This window comes from Lepidochelys kempii, chromosome 9 (genome assembly GCF_965140265.1).
Source record: "Lepidochelys kempii isolate rLepKem1 chromosome 9, rLepKem1.hap2, whole genome shotgun sequence".
NCBI lineage: Eukaryota > Metazoa > Chordata > Testudines > Cheloniidae > Lepidochelys > Lepidochelys kempii.
The window spans coordinates 47,617,271-47,631,210 of NC_133264.1; the positions used below are offsets into that span (position 1 = coordinate 47,617,271).

General features: G+C 43.2%; 1 protein-coding gene and 1 non-coding gene across 6 annotated transcripts in view; both read right to left on the minus strand.

Moving 5' to 3' along the window:
- Positions 1 to 13,940, minus strand: part of ATG16L1 (autophagy related 16 like 1) — a 28,755-nt gene that overhangs the window by 12,504 nt on the left and 2,311 nt on the right. The window contains exons 2-12 of one of the 5 annotated variants that reach the window (XM_073360186.1): positions 13,808 to 13,901; positions 9,806 to 9,911; positions 9,128 to 9,201; positions 8,668 to 8,919; positions 8,002 to 8,067; positions 4,895 to 4,981; positions 4,330 to 4,386; positions 4,089 to 4,136; positions 3,238 to 3,340; positions 2,116 to 2,221; positions 1,637 to 1,707 (exon numbers count right to left, since the gene is read on the minus strand). In XM_073360186.1, the coding sequence (XP_073216287.1) occupies positions 1,637 to 1,707; positions 2,116 to 2,221; positions 3,238 to 3,340; positions 4,089 to 4,136; positions 4,330 to 4,386; positions 4,895 to 4,981; positions 8,002 to 8,067; positions 8,668 to 8,919; positions 9,128 to 9,201; positions 9,806 to 9,911; positions 13,808 to 13,901 (1,064 nt within the window). Of the gene's footprint in view, positions 1 to 1,636; positions 1,708 to 2,115; positions 2,222 to 3,237; positions 3,341 to 4,088; positions 4,137 to 4,329; positions 4,387 to 4,894; positions 4,982 to 8,001; positions 8,068 to 8,667; positions 8,920 to 9,127; positions 9,202 to 9,805; positions 9,912 to 13,807; positions 13,902 to 13,940 lie in introns of those variants that run through there. The other 4 variants (XM_073360188.1, XM_073360190.1, XM_073360191.1 and 1 more) reach the window with 4 other exon arrangements.
- Positions 2,654 to 2,927, minus strand: LOC140917820 (small Cajal body-specific RNA 6). The gene has a single exon (XR_012161011.1).

Consider the following 13,940-nt stretch of genomic DNA (forward strand, 5'->3'; position numbering starts at 1 on the left):
GATCTAACCTCCGGTGTAGACAGAACAATTCTTCCATTGATTTAGCTACTGCCTCCCGGGGAGGTGGAGTAACTACAGCAATGGTAGAACCCCTCCCGTTGCTGTAGTGCAGGGGTGGGCAAACTTTTTGGCCTGAGGGCCACATCGAGGTTCCGAAACTGTATGGAGGGCCAGGTAGGGAAGGCTGTGCCTTCCCAAACAGCCTGGCCCCCGCCCTCTATTCATCCCCTCCCACTTCCCATCCCCTGACTGCCCCGCTCAGAACACCCGACCCATCCAACACCCCCTGCGCCTTGTCCCCTTACCACCTATCCACACCCCCCCATCATCATAGAATCATAGAATATCAGGGTTGGAAGGGACCTCAGGAGGTCATCTAGTCCAACCCCCTGCTCAAAAGCAGGACCAATCCCCAATTAAATCATCCCAGCCAGGGCTTTGTCAAGCCTGACCTTAAAAACTTCTAAGGAAGGAGATTTTACCACCTCCCTAGGCAAACGCATTCCAGTGTTTCACCACCCTCCTAGTGAAAAAGTTTTTCCTAATATCCCCCACTGCAACTTGAGACCATTACTCCTTGTCCTGTCCTCTTCCACCACTGAGAATAGTCTAGAACCATCCTCTCTGGAACCACCTCTCAGGTAGTTGAAAGCAGCTATCAGATCCCCCCTCATTCTTCTCTTCTGCAGACTAAACAATCCCAGTTCCCTCAGCCTCTCCTCATAAGTCATGTGTTCCAGACCCCTAATCATTTTTGTTGCCCTTTGCTGGACTGTTTCCAATTTATCCACATCCTTCTTGTGGTCCCCTATCTACATCCCCTATCGTCCCCTATCCACACCCACCCCCCCATGGATAGACTCCCATGCCTATCCAACCCCCCCATTCCCCATCCCCTGACCGCCCGCCCTCCCAGAACCTCCGCCCCATCCAACCGCCCCCTACTCCCTATCCCGACTGCCCCAGGGACCCCCTGCCCCTTATCCAACCCCTCCCCCCCACTCCTTGCCCCCTTACCATGCCGTTCAGAGCACCAGGACTGGCAGCCTTACCGCCTGGCCGGAGCCAGCCATACCACCATGCAGTCTAGAGCACCGGGGCAGGCTGGCGGCTCTTGCAGCCATGCTGCCTGGCAGGAGCTTGCAGCCCCACCGCCTAGAGGGCTGGCAGCACGGTGAGCTGAGGCTGCGGGGGAGTGGGAACAGCAGGGGAGGATCCTGGGGCTAGCCTCCCCGGCCAGGAGCTCAAGGGCCGGCCAGGAGGGTCCCGCAGGCCGGATGTGGCTCATGGGCCACAGTTTGCCCTCCTCTGTTGTAGTGTCTGTCCATGCTGAAGTGCTTCAGCAGTGCTGCTATAGTGTTTTAAGTGTAGACATACCCCTATTCATAATACAGTGGCCTTAATTTGGGTTAAGCTTAATTCACTGACGTGTCCCTTTGAAACTAGAGTTCAGCCTACTGTATGAAAAAGTTTTGTACTATATTTTAAAATGTTTGTCAGGTATTCCTACAAGTATTTTAACTTGTTTGTTTGGGGATGTATTTCAAAGCATGTGTGTGAAACTGGTAGCCGAGCACAAGCTACTGCAATTAATTTCTCCCCAAACACAGACTATGGGTATTATACAAATACTCACAGCACTGTCAAATTCGATACTCGTAATCCCTGCGTTACTGCCAGAGAGAGAACTTTTCAGTTCGCACCTATCTGTATGCAGAAAGAAACAATTAAGCAGTGAATTGGATACAAATAGGGGGAAGGATTTGAACTTCTGGGTTAGATCCATTTGGCCAACACACTGGACAATTACCACAGCAACACAAAAATGAATTACATAAGTGGCAACGGCTTTTGATCAGTTTGCTTGAGCCTGGCTTTACTCCCCCGTTTCGAGTATATTTCGGCTGACCTAACATAACTGCTTCACACTTATATAGTGTTTGTCTGGAACTGTAAAACAGCATGCTCAACTTAAACACCAGCAACTGAGTTAAAAACTTTAGGGGAAATCCATTTTGTATGAGTCAACTGTATGGGATTCTAAATTTGGTATAAAACACAAAGTGCTCTTTATGCCTATGTCTCTTCACACAATAACTCAGAGCAGACACTTACCTCCAAAGACTTCCCAGAGTTTAACTCTCCGATCCATGCCTCCTGTTGCTAGTAACCGGGAAGCAGGACTGAATTGCACTGCGTTCACTTCTCCATCATGTGCATCCTTGGGGGAGCGTGAACAAAAAGCACAATCACAGCCACCCCAAATGACATCAGCACCAAAGAGAACTGTCAGACTGTAGCACCATACAGAGCTTGCTGAAGAGTAGGCTGCACACAATCGTGATCTAGCCCAAATGTGATCATCTTTCATATGCAGAAGGCCCATACTAAATAAAATTAGCAAAGCCTACATTAAACAAATCAGAATACCACAAAAATTCAGGTGAATTACCCAGGTAGTAGGAGCGGTATAGGAAATCTCTGGGATTTCTTTCACCATTCAGCAACCATCTCTATTACATGAGCATTCAAAGCAAGTAACTGGTTCACAAGAGTTTGCTTCAATTTTCCAGCTATAAAATGAACAACGTAGAGTTGCCTTGCACAGACTCAGATTCAAAAGTGGCCTCACCATTCCATAACATATACAAGAGGTCTCAGCTTGAAAACTTGAGATCACACACACCACAAATCAAGACACCCCAACACCGTAAACTCCTTAATCGGTTCTGTTGGATGACATTCAGGGCCATGCTTCCTTACACTGTGGATAACAGGCACTGAACTTATCCTATATTGTCAGCAGCCTCTCCCGCAATCACAGCACTGCTATAGTATGATGGGACAAAGAGACTGTTGGGAGCTGAAAGGGTAATAGGAGTGCGATTCTTTTGTGCACTCAGATCTTTTACTAGTCATCATTGACCTCAGCAAGATGTACATAAACTTAACTATGACCACAAAAGGAGGAACATTAAAAGCATGAAGGATGCATGCACCTGAGTGAATTTTTGTTTTAGGTGGATATCTAGGCTGAGAGTAAAGTCAATATGGATTAAATGGACCTAGCTGCCTTGCCAATTCACGAGTCATCTTCTAGATTTAAAACATTATCTGGAACAGTTTAAACAAGCAGAGCCATATTATTCTAGATAGCATTTGCTACTCAAAGGTCAAATTCTCCTCCTCTTAAGCAGGAAGTGTCTGAAGAATCTTGTAGTTCCTGGATATACTTACAAAGACATACACTGCAGTAGTGGGCACTCTCACTTCTTTACTGGAACCTGGATGCACGTCTACATTTTCCTGGGGAGCGGGAAATGAGGACAGAGAGCGCCTCCTGCGATGGGACACAAAGAAAAATACGTTAAATAGAAGAGTGGATGCAGTTCTTCTCAAAGTGGCAGGCACAGACCTGGATGAGCCCAACTATCACTGTGGGGTGGATGAGACACAGGGCCAAAATCCTTACTTTATTCTTTCCCCCACTCCTTGCAAGACTGCATTTTATCAGATTACATTGTATTCTCTCACATGGCAGTATGCATCAGTTCATGCCTGCACTCTCTCTTACCTAGTTTAACCTTAGTTTGCTCCCACACTATCAAATTCACTACCAGCTAATGTCTGAGCAGTCATCTTTTCTTGTACTGAGTCAAACAATGTAAACATCACAATGAGTATAGAGGGACAGACTGCAACCCCACCATTGTGTCTAGTTCAGACTGCACTACTGTGGCTGTGAGAAGATCCCAGCCAGTGGAGTACCCTGTTTGAAAGCTCAGACTCCAAAACTGTCTTAAAGAAAGACCTTCCACCTAATGCAGGACTCCACTTAGAGGGTCTGACTACAGCACAGTCACTGGAGAAGAGACCCCAGCCAGTGAGGTGCTGACTACTGCACTGTCATTAAAAAGAACCAAATCCACATACTGCTCCATTCAGAAGGACTGCCTGAATTGCTAACTGGAAAGTTTCTAGCCAGTGTTATGAACATCTGAAGACTTATCAGGGTAGTGAAGCTGGGTTCCACATTACTTCAGTGTCATATATTCACATGCTGGACTAAGAGTGGATAATGATTTCACCTGGCAGCATCAGAAGAGTGATGTCCCAAAAGGGAAGACTCAGATAGACTGGAGGGAAAGGTCAGAGGTCAGCATACGTCAAGATGGAAGAAACAGGAAGTTGAGGAGAACAAAAAGAAAAAAAAGCAGAAACTAGAAGAAAGGCTGACATTATGACATCTCTATTCCTTAGATCACGAAAATTCTGGTGTACATTGAAACCAATATATAAACAAGAAAAGGTGAAGGTGTTCTAACCTACCCAAAAATATTAGTGATAGAGTCCAGAAGGCCTCCAGCAGGCTGGGACAGTCGCTTACTAAAGAGGAGGAGAGGACAGGTTTAAGCCTTATGAACAGATTGTTCAAATGAAGATCAATAAATACAGTTCACAACACCAAGTATCTGGGAAAAAAAGAGGCTTTCCCTTTCAGACCCAAGCTCAGGAGGGAAGATCCCATGGGAGCAGCAGCAGCAGATGATGCAGGTCACCATTAATAACAGCTTGGAATATATAAATGGGGGTGAGGTTAAGGACCTTATAAACTTTGAGAAAGGACTTTCTTCATTGGGTTTAAGCAATTTGAAACTTTGTTTAGATTTGTCAATCACTCCTTGACCCCTATTCTCGCAGTTGGGGGCTGTTCATATAACTCTACCCACCCTTGCTGCTGTGTTGTAGTAAGAAATGTGTGTGTTAAGTCTAGGTGGGAAGGGAGTTAAGTAACTTTTCAACAGTTTTCATTAACCACTACCCATTCTTCTTAAGTTATATTGACATTTCAAAAGGCACCTTAAAAAAGGTACAGGAATATCAGTCTACATACCTGGATGTCCGGCTGACAGCTCGCACTGGGGAAGTCTCTTCAGCTGGGTCAGAAGTTTCATCCACAAGCACTTCAATATCATCATCCCTGGAGAAGTATGGGAACATGCCTCCTTTTGAATCAGCCAAATAAGGCCCGTTGTAATCAACTCCCTTTGTCAAACCCCAAAGACAGCAACTCTATTCAGCAATAAAGTGAACGAATATTCCCCCCATACACACCCTCTCAGGTTCCCATATTGGTTTACAGTTAATCTGCATATTACCTAGTTGGTAACTGAGTGGTATGGGCACTTCATACTTAAGGCAGTAAGTGAGCAAGCAAAGCAGAAACTAGGCATAAATCCATTCCAGCACGGAAGTAATTGATATTGTTTTTCCAATCTGTACAATCTCTGCTCTCACATGAAACCCTACCATACTGTTTACGTAGTCCCAACTTTTTCCAGACCTAAGTGTCTCCAGTGGCCCTCACTCCCAGATCAGGAGAACTATTCCAAATGCCAAAGGGACTGCATCACAGAAATTGTATTCTGTTGAGATACGAGTTCAAATTCACTGAATGAACCTGTCTTAGGACTTTCAAACTTGAATTGATATTCTTAGTCACAGCAGAGTTCCTCATTCTATAAACATACAAATAAGGAAATTTACTACATATTTCTGATTTTAAACTGACTTTTCAAGTTTTAACACTCCTCTATCACAATTACTGAAGATAAAAATATCAATTACCCTAATTCTCTATAAAAATTAGGGCTGTCGATTAATCAGTTGACTGATGCGATTAACTCAAAAAAATTAATCACAATTAATCACACTGTTAAACAATAGAATACCAACTGAAATTTATTAAATATTATTGGTGTTTCACATACTCAAATATATTGATTTCTATTACAAAGTGTACAGTGCTCACTTTGTATTATTTTTATTACAAATATTTGCACTGTAAAAATGAAACAAAATAGTATTTTTCAATTCACCTAACAAGTACTGTAGTGCAATCTCTATCGTGAAAGTGTAACTTCCAAATGCAGATTTTTTTTTTGTGACATAACTGCACTCAAAACGAAAACATAAAACTTTAGAGCCTACAAGTCCACTCAATCCTTAGCCAATCGCTAAACAAGTTTGCTTACATTGACAGGAGATATTGCTGCTTGCTTCTTATTTACAATGTCACCTGAAAGTGACAACAGGCATTCGCATGGCACTTTTATAGCCGGCATTGCAAGGTATTTACATTCCAGACATGCTACACATTTGTACGACCCTTCAAGCTTCGGCCACCATTCCAGAGGACATGCTTCCGTGCTGATGATGCTCGTTTAAAAAAAAAAGTGTTAATTAAATTTGTGACTGAATCCTTGGGGGAGAATTGTATGTCTCCTGTTCTGTTTTACTCACATCCTGCCATACATTTCATGTTATAGCAGTCTCGGATGATGACCCAGCACGTTTGTTTTAAGAACACTTTCACTGCAGATCTGACAAAACGCAAAGAAGGTATCAATGTGAGATTTCTAAAAATAGCTACAGCACTTGACCCAAGGTTTAAGAACCTGAAGTGCTGTCCAAAATCTGAGATGGATGAGGCATGGAGCATGTTTTGAGAAATCTTAAGACAAACACTCAGATGCAGAAAAGACAGAACCTGAAACACCAAAAAAAGAAAATCAACCTTCTGCTGATGGTATCTGACTCAGATGATGAAAATGAACATGCGTTGGTCCGCTCTGCTTTGGATCGTTATCCAGAAGAACCCATCATCAGCATGGACGCATGTCCTCTGGAATGGTGGTTGAAGCATAAAGGGACATATGAATCTTTAGAGCATCTGGCATGTAAATTTCTTGGGACGCTGGCTACAACAGTGCTATGCGAACGCCTGTTCTCACTTTCAGATGAGATTGTAAACAAGAAGCGGGCAGCATTATCTCCTGCAACTTGTAACCAAACTTGTTTCTGAGTGGTTGGCTGAAGCAGGACTGAGGGGACATGTTGGCTCTACAGCAGAGGCGGGCAAACTACGGCCCGTGGGACCCTCCTGCCTGGCCCCTGAGTTCTTGGCCTGGGAGGCTAGCCCCTGGCCCCTCCCCTGCTGTTCCCCCTCCCCTGCAGCATCAGCTCACTGCGCCGCTGGCGCAATGCTCTGAGCGGCAGGGCTGCGAGCTCTTGCTGGACAGCGCAGATGCAGAGCTGCGGCCTGACCCGGTGCTCTGTGCTGTGCGGTGGCTGGCTCCAGCCAGGCGGCATGGCTGCCTGTCCTGGTGCTTTGGGCGGCGTGGGCCCCAGGTGCTCCAGGGAGCGTGGTAAGGGAGCAGTGGGGGTTGGATAGAGGGCGGGAGAGTTCAGGGTGGTGGTCAGGGGGAGGGGTTGAATGGAAGCAGGGGTCCCAGGGGGGCAGTCAGGAAGGAGAGGGGGGTTGGATGGGGTGGCGGGGGGCAGTCAGGGGGAGGGGTTCCAGGGGTGGTCAGGGAGAAGGGGTGGTTGGATGGGGCAGGGGTCCCAGGAGGGCAGTCAGGAATGAGAGAAGGGGTTGGATGGGGTGGCGGGGGGCAGTCAGGGGTGGGGGTCCATGGGCCGAGCTACGCCTGGCTATTTGGGGAGGCACAGCCTCCCCTAACTGGCCCTCCATAGTATTTCAGAAATCCGATGTGGCCCTCAGGCCAAAAAGTTTGCCCATCCCTGCTCTACAGTTTTACATTGTTTTAATTTTTGAATGCAGTTTTTTTTGTACATAATTCTACATTTCTAAGTTCATCTTTCATGATAAAGAGATTGCACTGCAGTACTTGTATTAGATGAATTGAAAAATACTATTTCTTTTGTTTTTTACAGTGCAAATATTTGTAATAAAAAATAAAAGTGAGCACTGTACACTTTGTATTCTGTATTGTAATTGAAATCAATATATTTAAATGGTATTCTATTATTGTTTAATTGTGTGATTAATTTGTTTAATTGCTTGACAGCCCTAACAAAAATACATTCATGCATGGTGATGAGAAGAAGAGACACTTTCACACCAGACAGGAGAAACAGATTTATTTCCCAGACCTCAGTTTTAGCACACTTCTAGTGCCTGAAATTAGGGTTACTTACTGTTCAACTGGCAGTGGTTCCTTGGCAGCTTCCGCTAACTCTTTCTGCAACTTGGCTTGTCGCCTCCTGGAGGGGAAAAAAAACAAAGTTCTTTACATAATCAAACCCTATAATGATATGTCAGCAAAGAAACCTAGTGAGATTATATGATGCTAACACAGGAATCACATGCCAAGGAGGCAAGTATGTAAGCAGCATTTGGAAAGAGAACACTTTGAAGACTGCATGCATGGCTATTAACCAGAAGTTATGAGGAACTGATTCAAGTTAATGAGTCGCTTGGCCAAATAGCAACTAAGTTAACGGGATACAGAAAATGAAGAAATTGTTTAGGTTAGTCCAAGGGGGTAAAACTAGAAGTAACCAGTATGTTATACAACCATGGTAAAATCAGAAGACAGATTCCAACTGTTTGATCTGTTAGACTAGAATAGTTTCCTGAGGAAATAGTGGAAAAGTAATTACTTTAGTCATTTACAATTAGACAAAGCCCTGGAGAACATATTTTCCTTTGTTGGCCCCAGAGAATGAACATGAAGTTCCAGAAGCTTTTCTGCCTTGAATGTCTAGGTTTTCAGAGTAAACAGAAGACTCTCGGAGACAATGGTCGCTCTAGGACTGGCGTACTCAAACCACGCTTATGATCATATATGGTCAACATCTCACCTTGAGTCCTTCTCATTCTCTGCATTGAGCCGATTAGCTTCCTGAGCCTTCTCTGCCATCCAACGTGTGACCAACTCTTGGTTGTCTTCAGTAGTTTTCCTCAGTTTCTCTTCTAGGGCAGTGAAGGTGATCTGGAGAGCATCATACTCATCCTTCAGTGTTTGATTGGCTCGCTCAAGTTCTTGCAGCTTGCTGCGCAGTTCCTGGCACTCTGTTTCCAGCTCAGAGATCTTTTGCATGTATTCTGCAATCCTGGAAGAGCAACACCATAAATAACACAATGAAAAACACTCTTTGGTGCAGACACAATCTTTTTGGTGTGTGTTTGTACTGTGCATAGCACAACAGGGTCCTGGTCTATGGCTGGGGCTCCTAGGCAGTACTGTAATACAAAACAAACACCTGACCAAAAATGTAGGTCTCATGCCCTATATCACAAAGAAGAAATGCTCCTACTCACTTTGCTTCGTTCATCTGCATCTCTCTGTCTTTCTGCTGCATTTGATTATTCAAATCAATCACTGACTGGGCCAACTAGGGAGAGAAAAAAAATTTACAAAAAATGCAAGGATGCCACCTGTACTTCAGCCATTCATTGGCTCCTAGTCAGAATGTGGCAGTCCAACTTTATAAGTAATGTGTGCATCTTTCAGAACTTCCTCTTCTTCAAAGAAGTAAACAGTTCTGGACACAGTACTAGCAGATAGTATCAGACTGGAAAGTCTGCTACTTAAGAGTAGTAGTCATCACTGTTACTGTCCCTTACTATCTCAGCCCTGTCAGACAGAAAGGCTCCTTTGGACACAACCACATCAAACATTGAGGATACATATGAGGAAGAAATATTTACTTTTTTCAAATATCACAAAAAGCACGGAAATAAAGTAGCAACCAGAAGATTCACTTATGCAGGAAAAGCAAATCCTTTGAACTATAACAATACTACAAGTTAATCACATGAACAGGTTGCACACTCTGCAACTGAGAAGCGTCAAGGGATAACAACCCTATCAGAAGTTTAAATTTGACAATAGCAAAGATAATGAAAAAGGATCAGAATCCAATATCTTTACACAATTACTGCACAGACACCATGCTCACAAAGGGCCAGAAAATACATGAAAGAGGACTTTCTAACCTCACCACGCTTCTTATGCAGCTCTGTCAGCTCCTCTTGATGTTTAATCCTCAGCTGGGCCATTTCCTGCAATTGAGCTTCATTCCTTGTGCCATCATGCCCTGGACTGGAATTTTAGAGGAAAGATTTCACAAGCTAGAAGTTGATGACTTCTGAGCCTCTGCCTAGGTAGCCTCATAACAGCATCTCCTGCAATTTCAAATTTGCGTAACTACATTCAAACATTAAGGTAGAGTTAAAACCCTCCAGGCAACCAGCCTCTACTGAAATTTATTACGAAAGGAAGTCTCATGCATAATTCTAAATTCTTTATAGTCTGTCTATACCTCTCATTATCCCCCCAATTAAAATAGCCAGACCTAGTGGGGCATGACATTTAAAACATCATTTAAACGCATCCTTCAATAACCCTCTTGAAACTCCCTGTCAAGAAGTCTACAGTATAAAAAAATACTTGAGGTCTTTGCATCCTAGAAGTAGGGACTCTACTTTCCTTGAGTGAGCAAACATGTGACTTAATTCCCTTCAACTACAGGTCTTAAGGACAGAATTTGTTCTTTTGGACAAGAATACTCCTCTCCAGTACTACTCCATAATCCTCAGCTCAGACTTTCAGTTTGTTTCATAAAGTTTTTTGTTTCTTTGTCTCTCATGGGGCTGAGGGTGGAGGGGTTCATTCCTGACCTAGAACTCACTTTTTCCTGTCATGTTGTTGTACCCACCCAGTCATGTAATTCTACTTTTTCCTCTCTTAATTGTATGCCTTCAGATATACCATCACATTCTGACACCATTTCCCTGACTACCCTTCATCAATGCCTTCATCTCCTCTTGCACCTCCCTAAACTTGATCTCCCCACCAAGGACATGCAGAGTTGCTGCTGCCTGCCTTCTGACATAGTCTTTATATTCCAAGAATTCCATTGACTCCCACATGCATTTGAGGTTATACAACAAAACCTTCCTCTTTGGACCTACTCCTCCTTGTCTTCCTCTCCCCACTTCCTTAGTTCATTTAGCCCTGGTCTCCTCCACATACTCATCTCTTTGTGAGAATGTTTTTTCTTCTACAGCTTCTTATATCTAGAATATTATACCGCCATCTTTTTGCCTCTTCCTAAGTCTTAGATAAAAATAATTTAGCCCTTTCCTGTACATGGTACATTTTCAATTTCTCTCCTGTTCTGATTGTCACTTTATAAACATTTAATTTTTCTTCAGAGGATCTCGGGAAGTGCATAAAGACGCTAGACAAGTTGAGTCCTAGCCTAGGGCAAACACAAGTCTTACAACATGCCATAAACCCAATGCTGTCAGTTACTAATTGCATAATTTTTAATTTACAAGTCGTCACTTTACTTATGGGCCCTATCCCCCCCCCCATTAACAGACCAGTCTATAAAACCAGACTGAAAAGTAGTTCCATAATACCCTCTTCTCCCAGAACAATTTTAAGCAGTTTGGAAGGGTTCCTTGATTTTCCAGGGATTGAGTTCACTCTCTTAACTACAAAATAGAACTTAGACCCAGCTATGTTAAGAGCTCCTGGTTTTAGGTTAAAATAGAAGCAAGATGAGGCTTTTTATACAGTACCCCAAGGACTGCAAAAACTGCAAGGTTGGGTGAATTTAAAGTGGTTTGTGGAGGGAGATGATGGCGCCTAGAATTCTTCAGAAGGCAGCATGTTCCAGGGGATAGGGCAATGGACTGAGAATCAGGGAACCTGAGTTCTATTCTGTGATCCGCTACTGATCTGTTGTAACACCTTGGGCAAGTCATTTGCCCTCTCTGTGCCACTGCTTCTTCTCCCACACTTTGTCTATCTTCTCTATGGAAGTTGTAAGCTCCTTGTGGACTGGCACTGTCCTATTCTGTTTGTACAGCACAGTGGAGTCCTGATCAGGTTGGAGCCAGTAGAAACTAATATAAACAATACGCTACCCATCACAATAACCAAAATCTTCTACGCTTTTTGGAAGCTCACACACAGGAACATGGAGGTCAATTTTTAAAAGATATAATTCAAGCAAAGCAACTTTTTTAGAAGTTAAAAAAACCCACAGTTTTTCTAAAACAATAAAAATCAGAAAATAGACATACTAGTAACCCTAAACAGTATAAGAAGGAAATGTGCAGTATCTGTTTGCGTAATCACCCTAGGTTTGGTACTCCGGGGAAAAAAGAGGCGGGAGAGATGGGACAACCTAGCTAATCTGCTCTGAAGACCATAAAAACAGAAAGGAGTCAGAGTGACAGATTAGTGTTCTGAAGGGAAATGAATGTGAGAGGGACACTAGTATGTGGTCATTTCAAACTTCCCTCTCACTTTAGTTTACATAATAACAAATATTTCTATTTTGCCTGCAACAGTACCACTTTGAGCTGTTCTTACATCAGATCTCACAAGCTAAGTAGGCTCAAACCAGGTCACCAATAGAACAGGAGGTCTAGGTTTTTAGGAAGTGGTGTTGATAACTTATTCTTCCTACCCAGGTAGCACTTACCCAGTGGCCCAATGTGATAATAGAAAGCAATTACCAGACAGCTGTATGTCCAAAGGTAGTTTAAAAAGTCCCGAGGGAACACCTGTTATCCTCTGACTTACCATGGATATGGAAGTCAGTTCAGGTGGAACCAGCCATTCCCCACTCAAGCCTTTAGGGGAGGTAAAGACAGTCTCCCAGAGACCCATGGTTGTGGGATTCACTCCCTATCAAGGAGTACAAGAGTACACTGAGGGCACTTCCAGAGTAAGGCTTAGGATTTTACTTTTAAGGCTTTGTTTATATGTACTGTAGTCCTTCCCGTCTTTGCTCTTGCACTATTATTCAGTTGGCCATAGCCTCCCACAAATGAAAGTTGGCTATCAATGGCACAATCTATTTCAGATGGCAGGGCAGCCTGTTACAATCCCCACAAACATAGCTTTTGCCAGAGCAGATACTTGTACAACCTTAAATATTATGGTCACCAAAGAACCTTTGAGATATTTCATAAGGGTATCAACCTGTGTGCTGGCCAATTTCTAACAAGTAATTACACTCTAGTTACTTAATGTTTTGCCTGTGGTATGCCAGCCAAATTCTATTTCAACTAATTACACTCTACTTGCCTAATGTTTCACTTGCAGTTTATGTACGACACAGTATTATTCATTTCCTATCCTCAGCAGTATACAGTGGTTTTACACAATATGTTTTCCACTTTAGAGGTAGCTGCACTTCATTGGTGGGTGAAGTAATTCGTATACATCAACTTTATAATTGTCATGAATATTGAAGTCTACTATTGTGCCCTTATTGCAATAATATCAGTCCTGATCTGTTACTGTTCATATGCAGTCAATGCAAGGAACTAACTGTAGCTGGGTTTTTCCTACAGCAACAAAGCTTTCTGAAGCTAATGGCCACCTGGCTTTTTTTTTGCATGGGGAGGTGCGGGGGGGAAAGAGGCATGGCGCAGCAGCAGAAAGAAGGGAGAAGAGAAGAGAATGCACTCTACCACCTCATTTTTCTCCCTAAGGAAGTCTTCATGACTCATGAGACCATGAAGCCACCAAGTTTGAAAACCTCTACCTTAAGTACAGACCTGGTCTTTCCCTACAATGCTTATGAAATTGGACAAAGTCACTGACTGAAGTAGTATTGTAAGCTAACAATGAGAAGTAGTATAAGAGTTATGGGGCAAATAGGTCCAATAGCATAATAGCCCAATTTAGCCCATATCAAATACAGAGGCTGCTACAAATGACCAAATAAATCATTATCTGTCTGAAAATCTATTTGTAAGATAGCTTTCCAAAAGAATGGACTTAAACTGGGTAACAGCTGCAAGACCTTGTAATGAAGTGATCTACAACCTAATCTAGGTTTATCAGGAGCTACTGGAATATTTGGTTCCAAGTTACTGTAGTAACCTATAGAGCATAACGTTTTAGTGTATGAGAGACAGCTGATTGAAATGTTCATCTCCCAATCCTGATTGAAAAAGAATTCCAAGTACCTGATCTCATGTCTGCTTTGCAAGTCATACTTTTCTGCTTGCAGCTTATCAGCCAGCACGGCATGGAGATCAGTCTTCTCTAGCAGCTTGTTATCTAACAGGGCAAGAAAGTGCAATTAAAAAACAAGTGAGG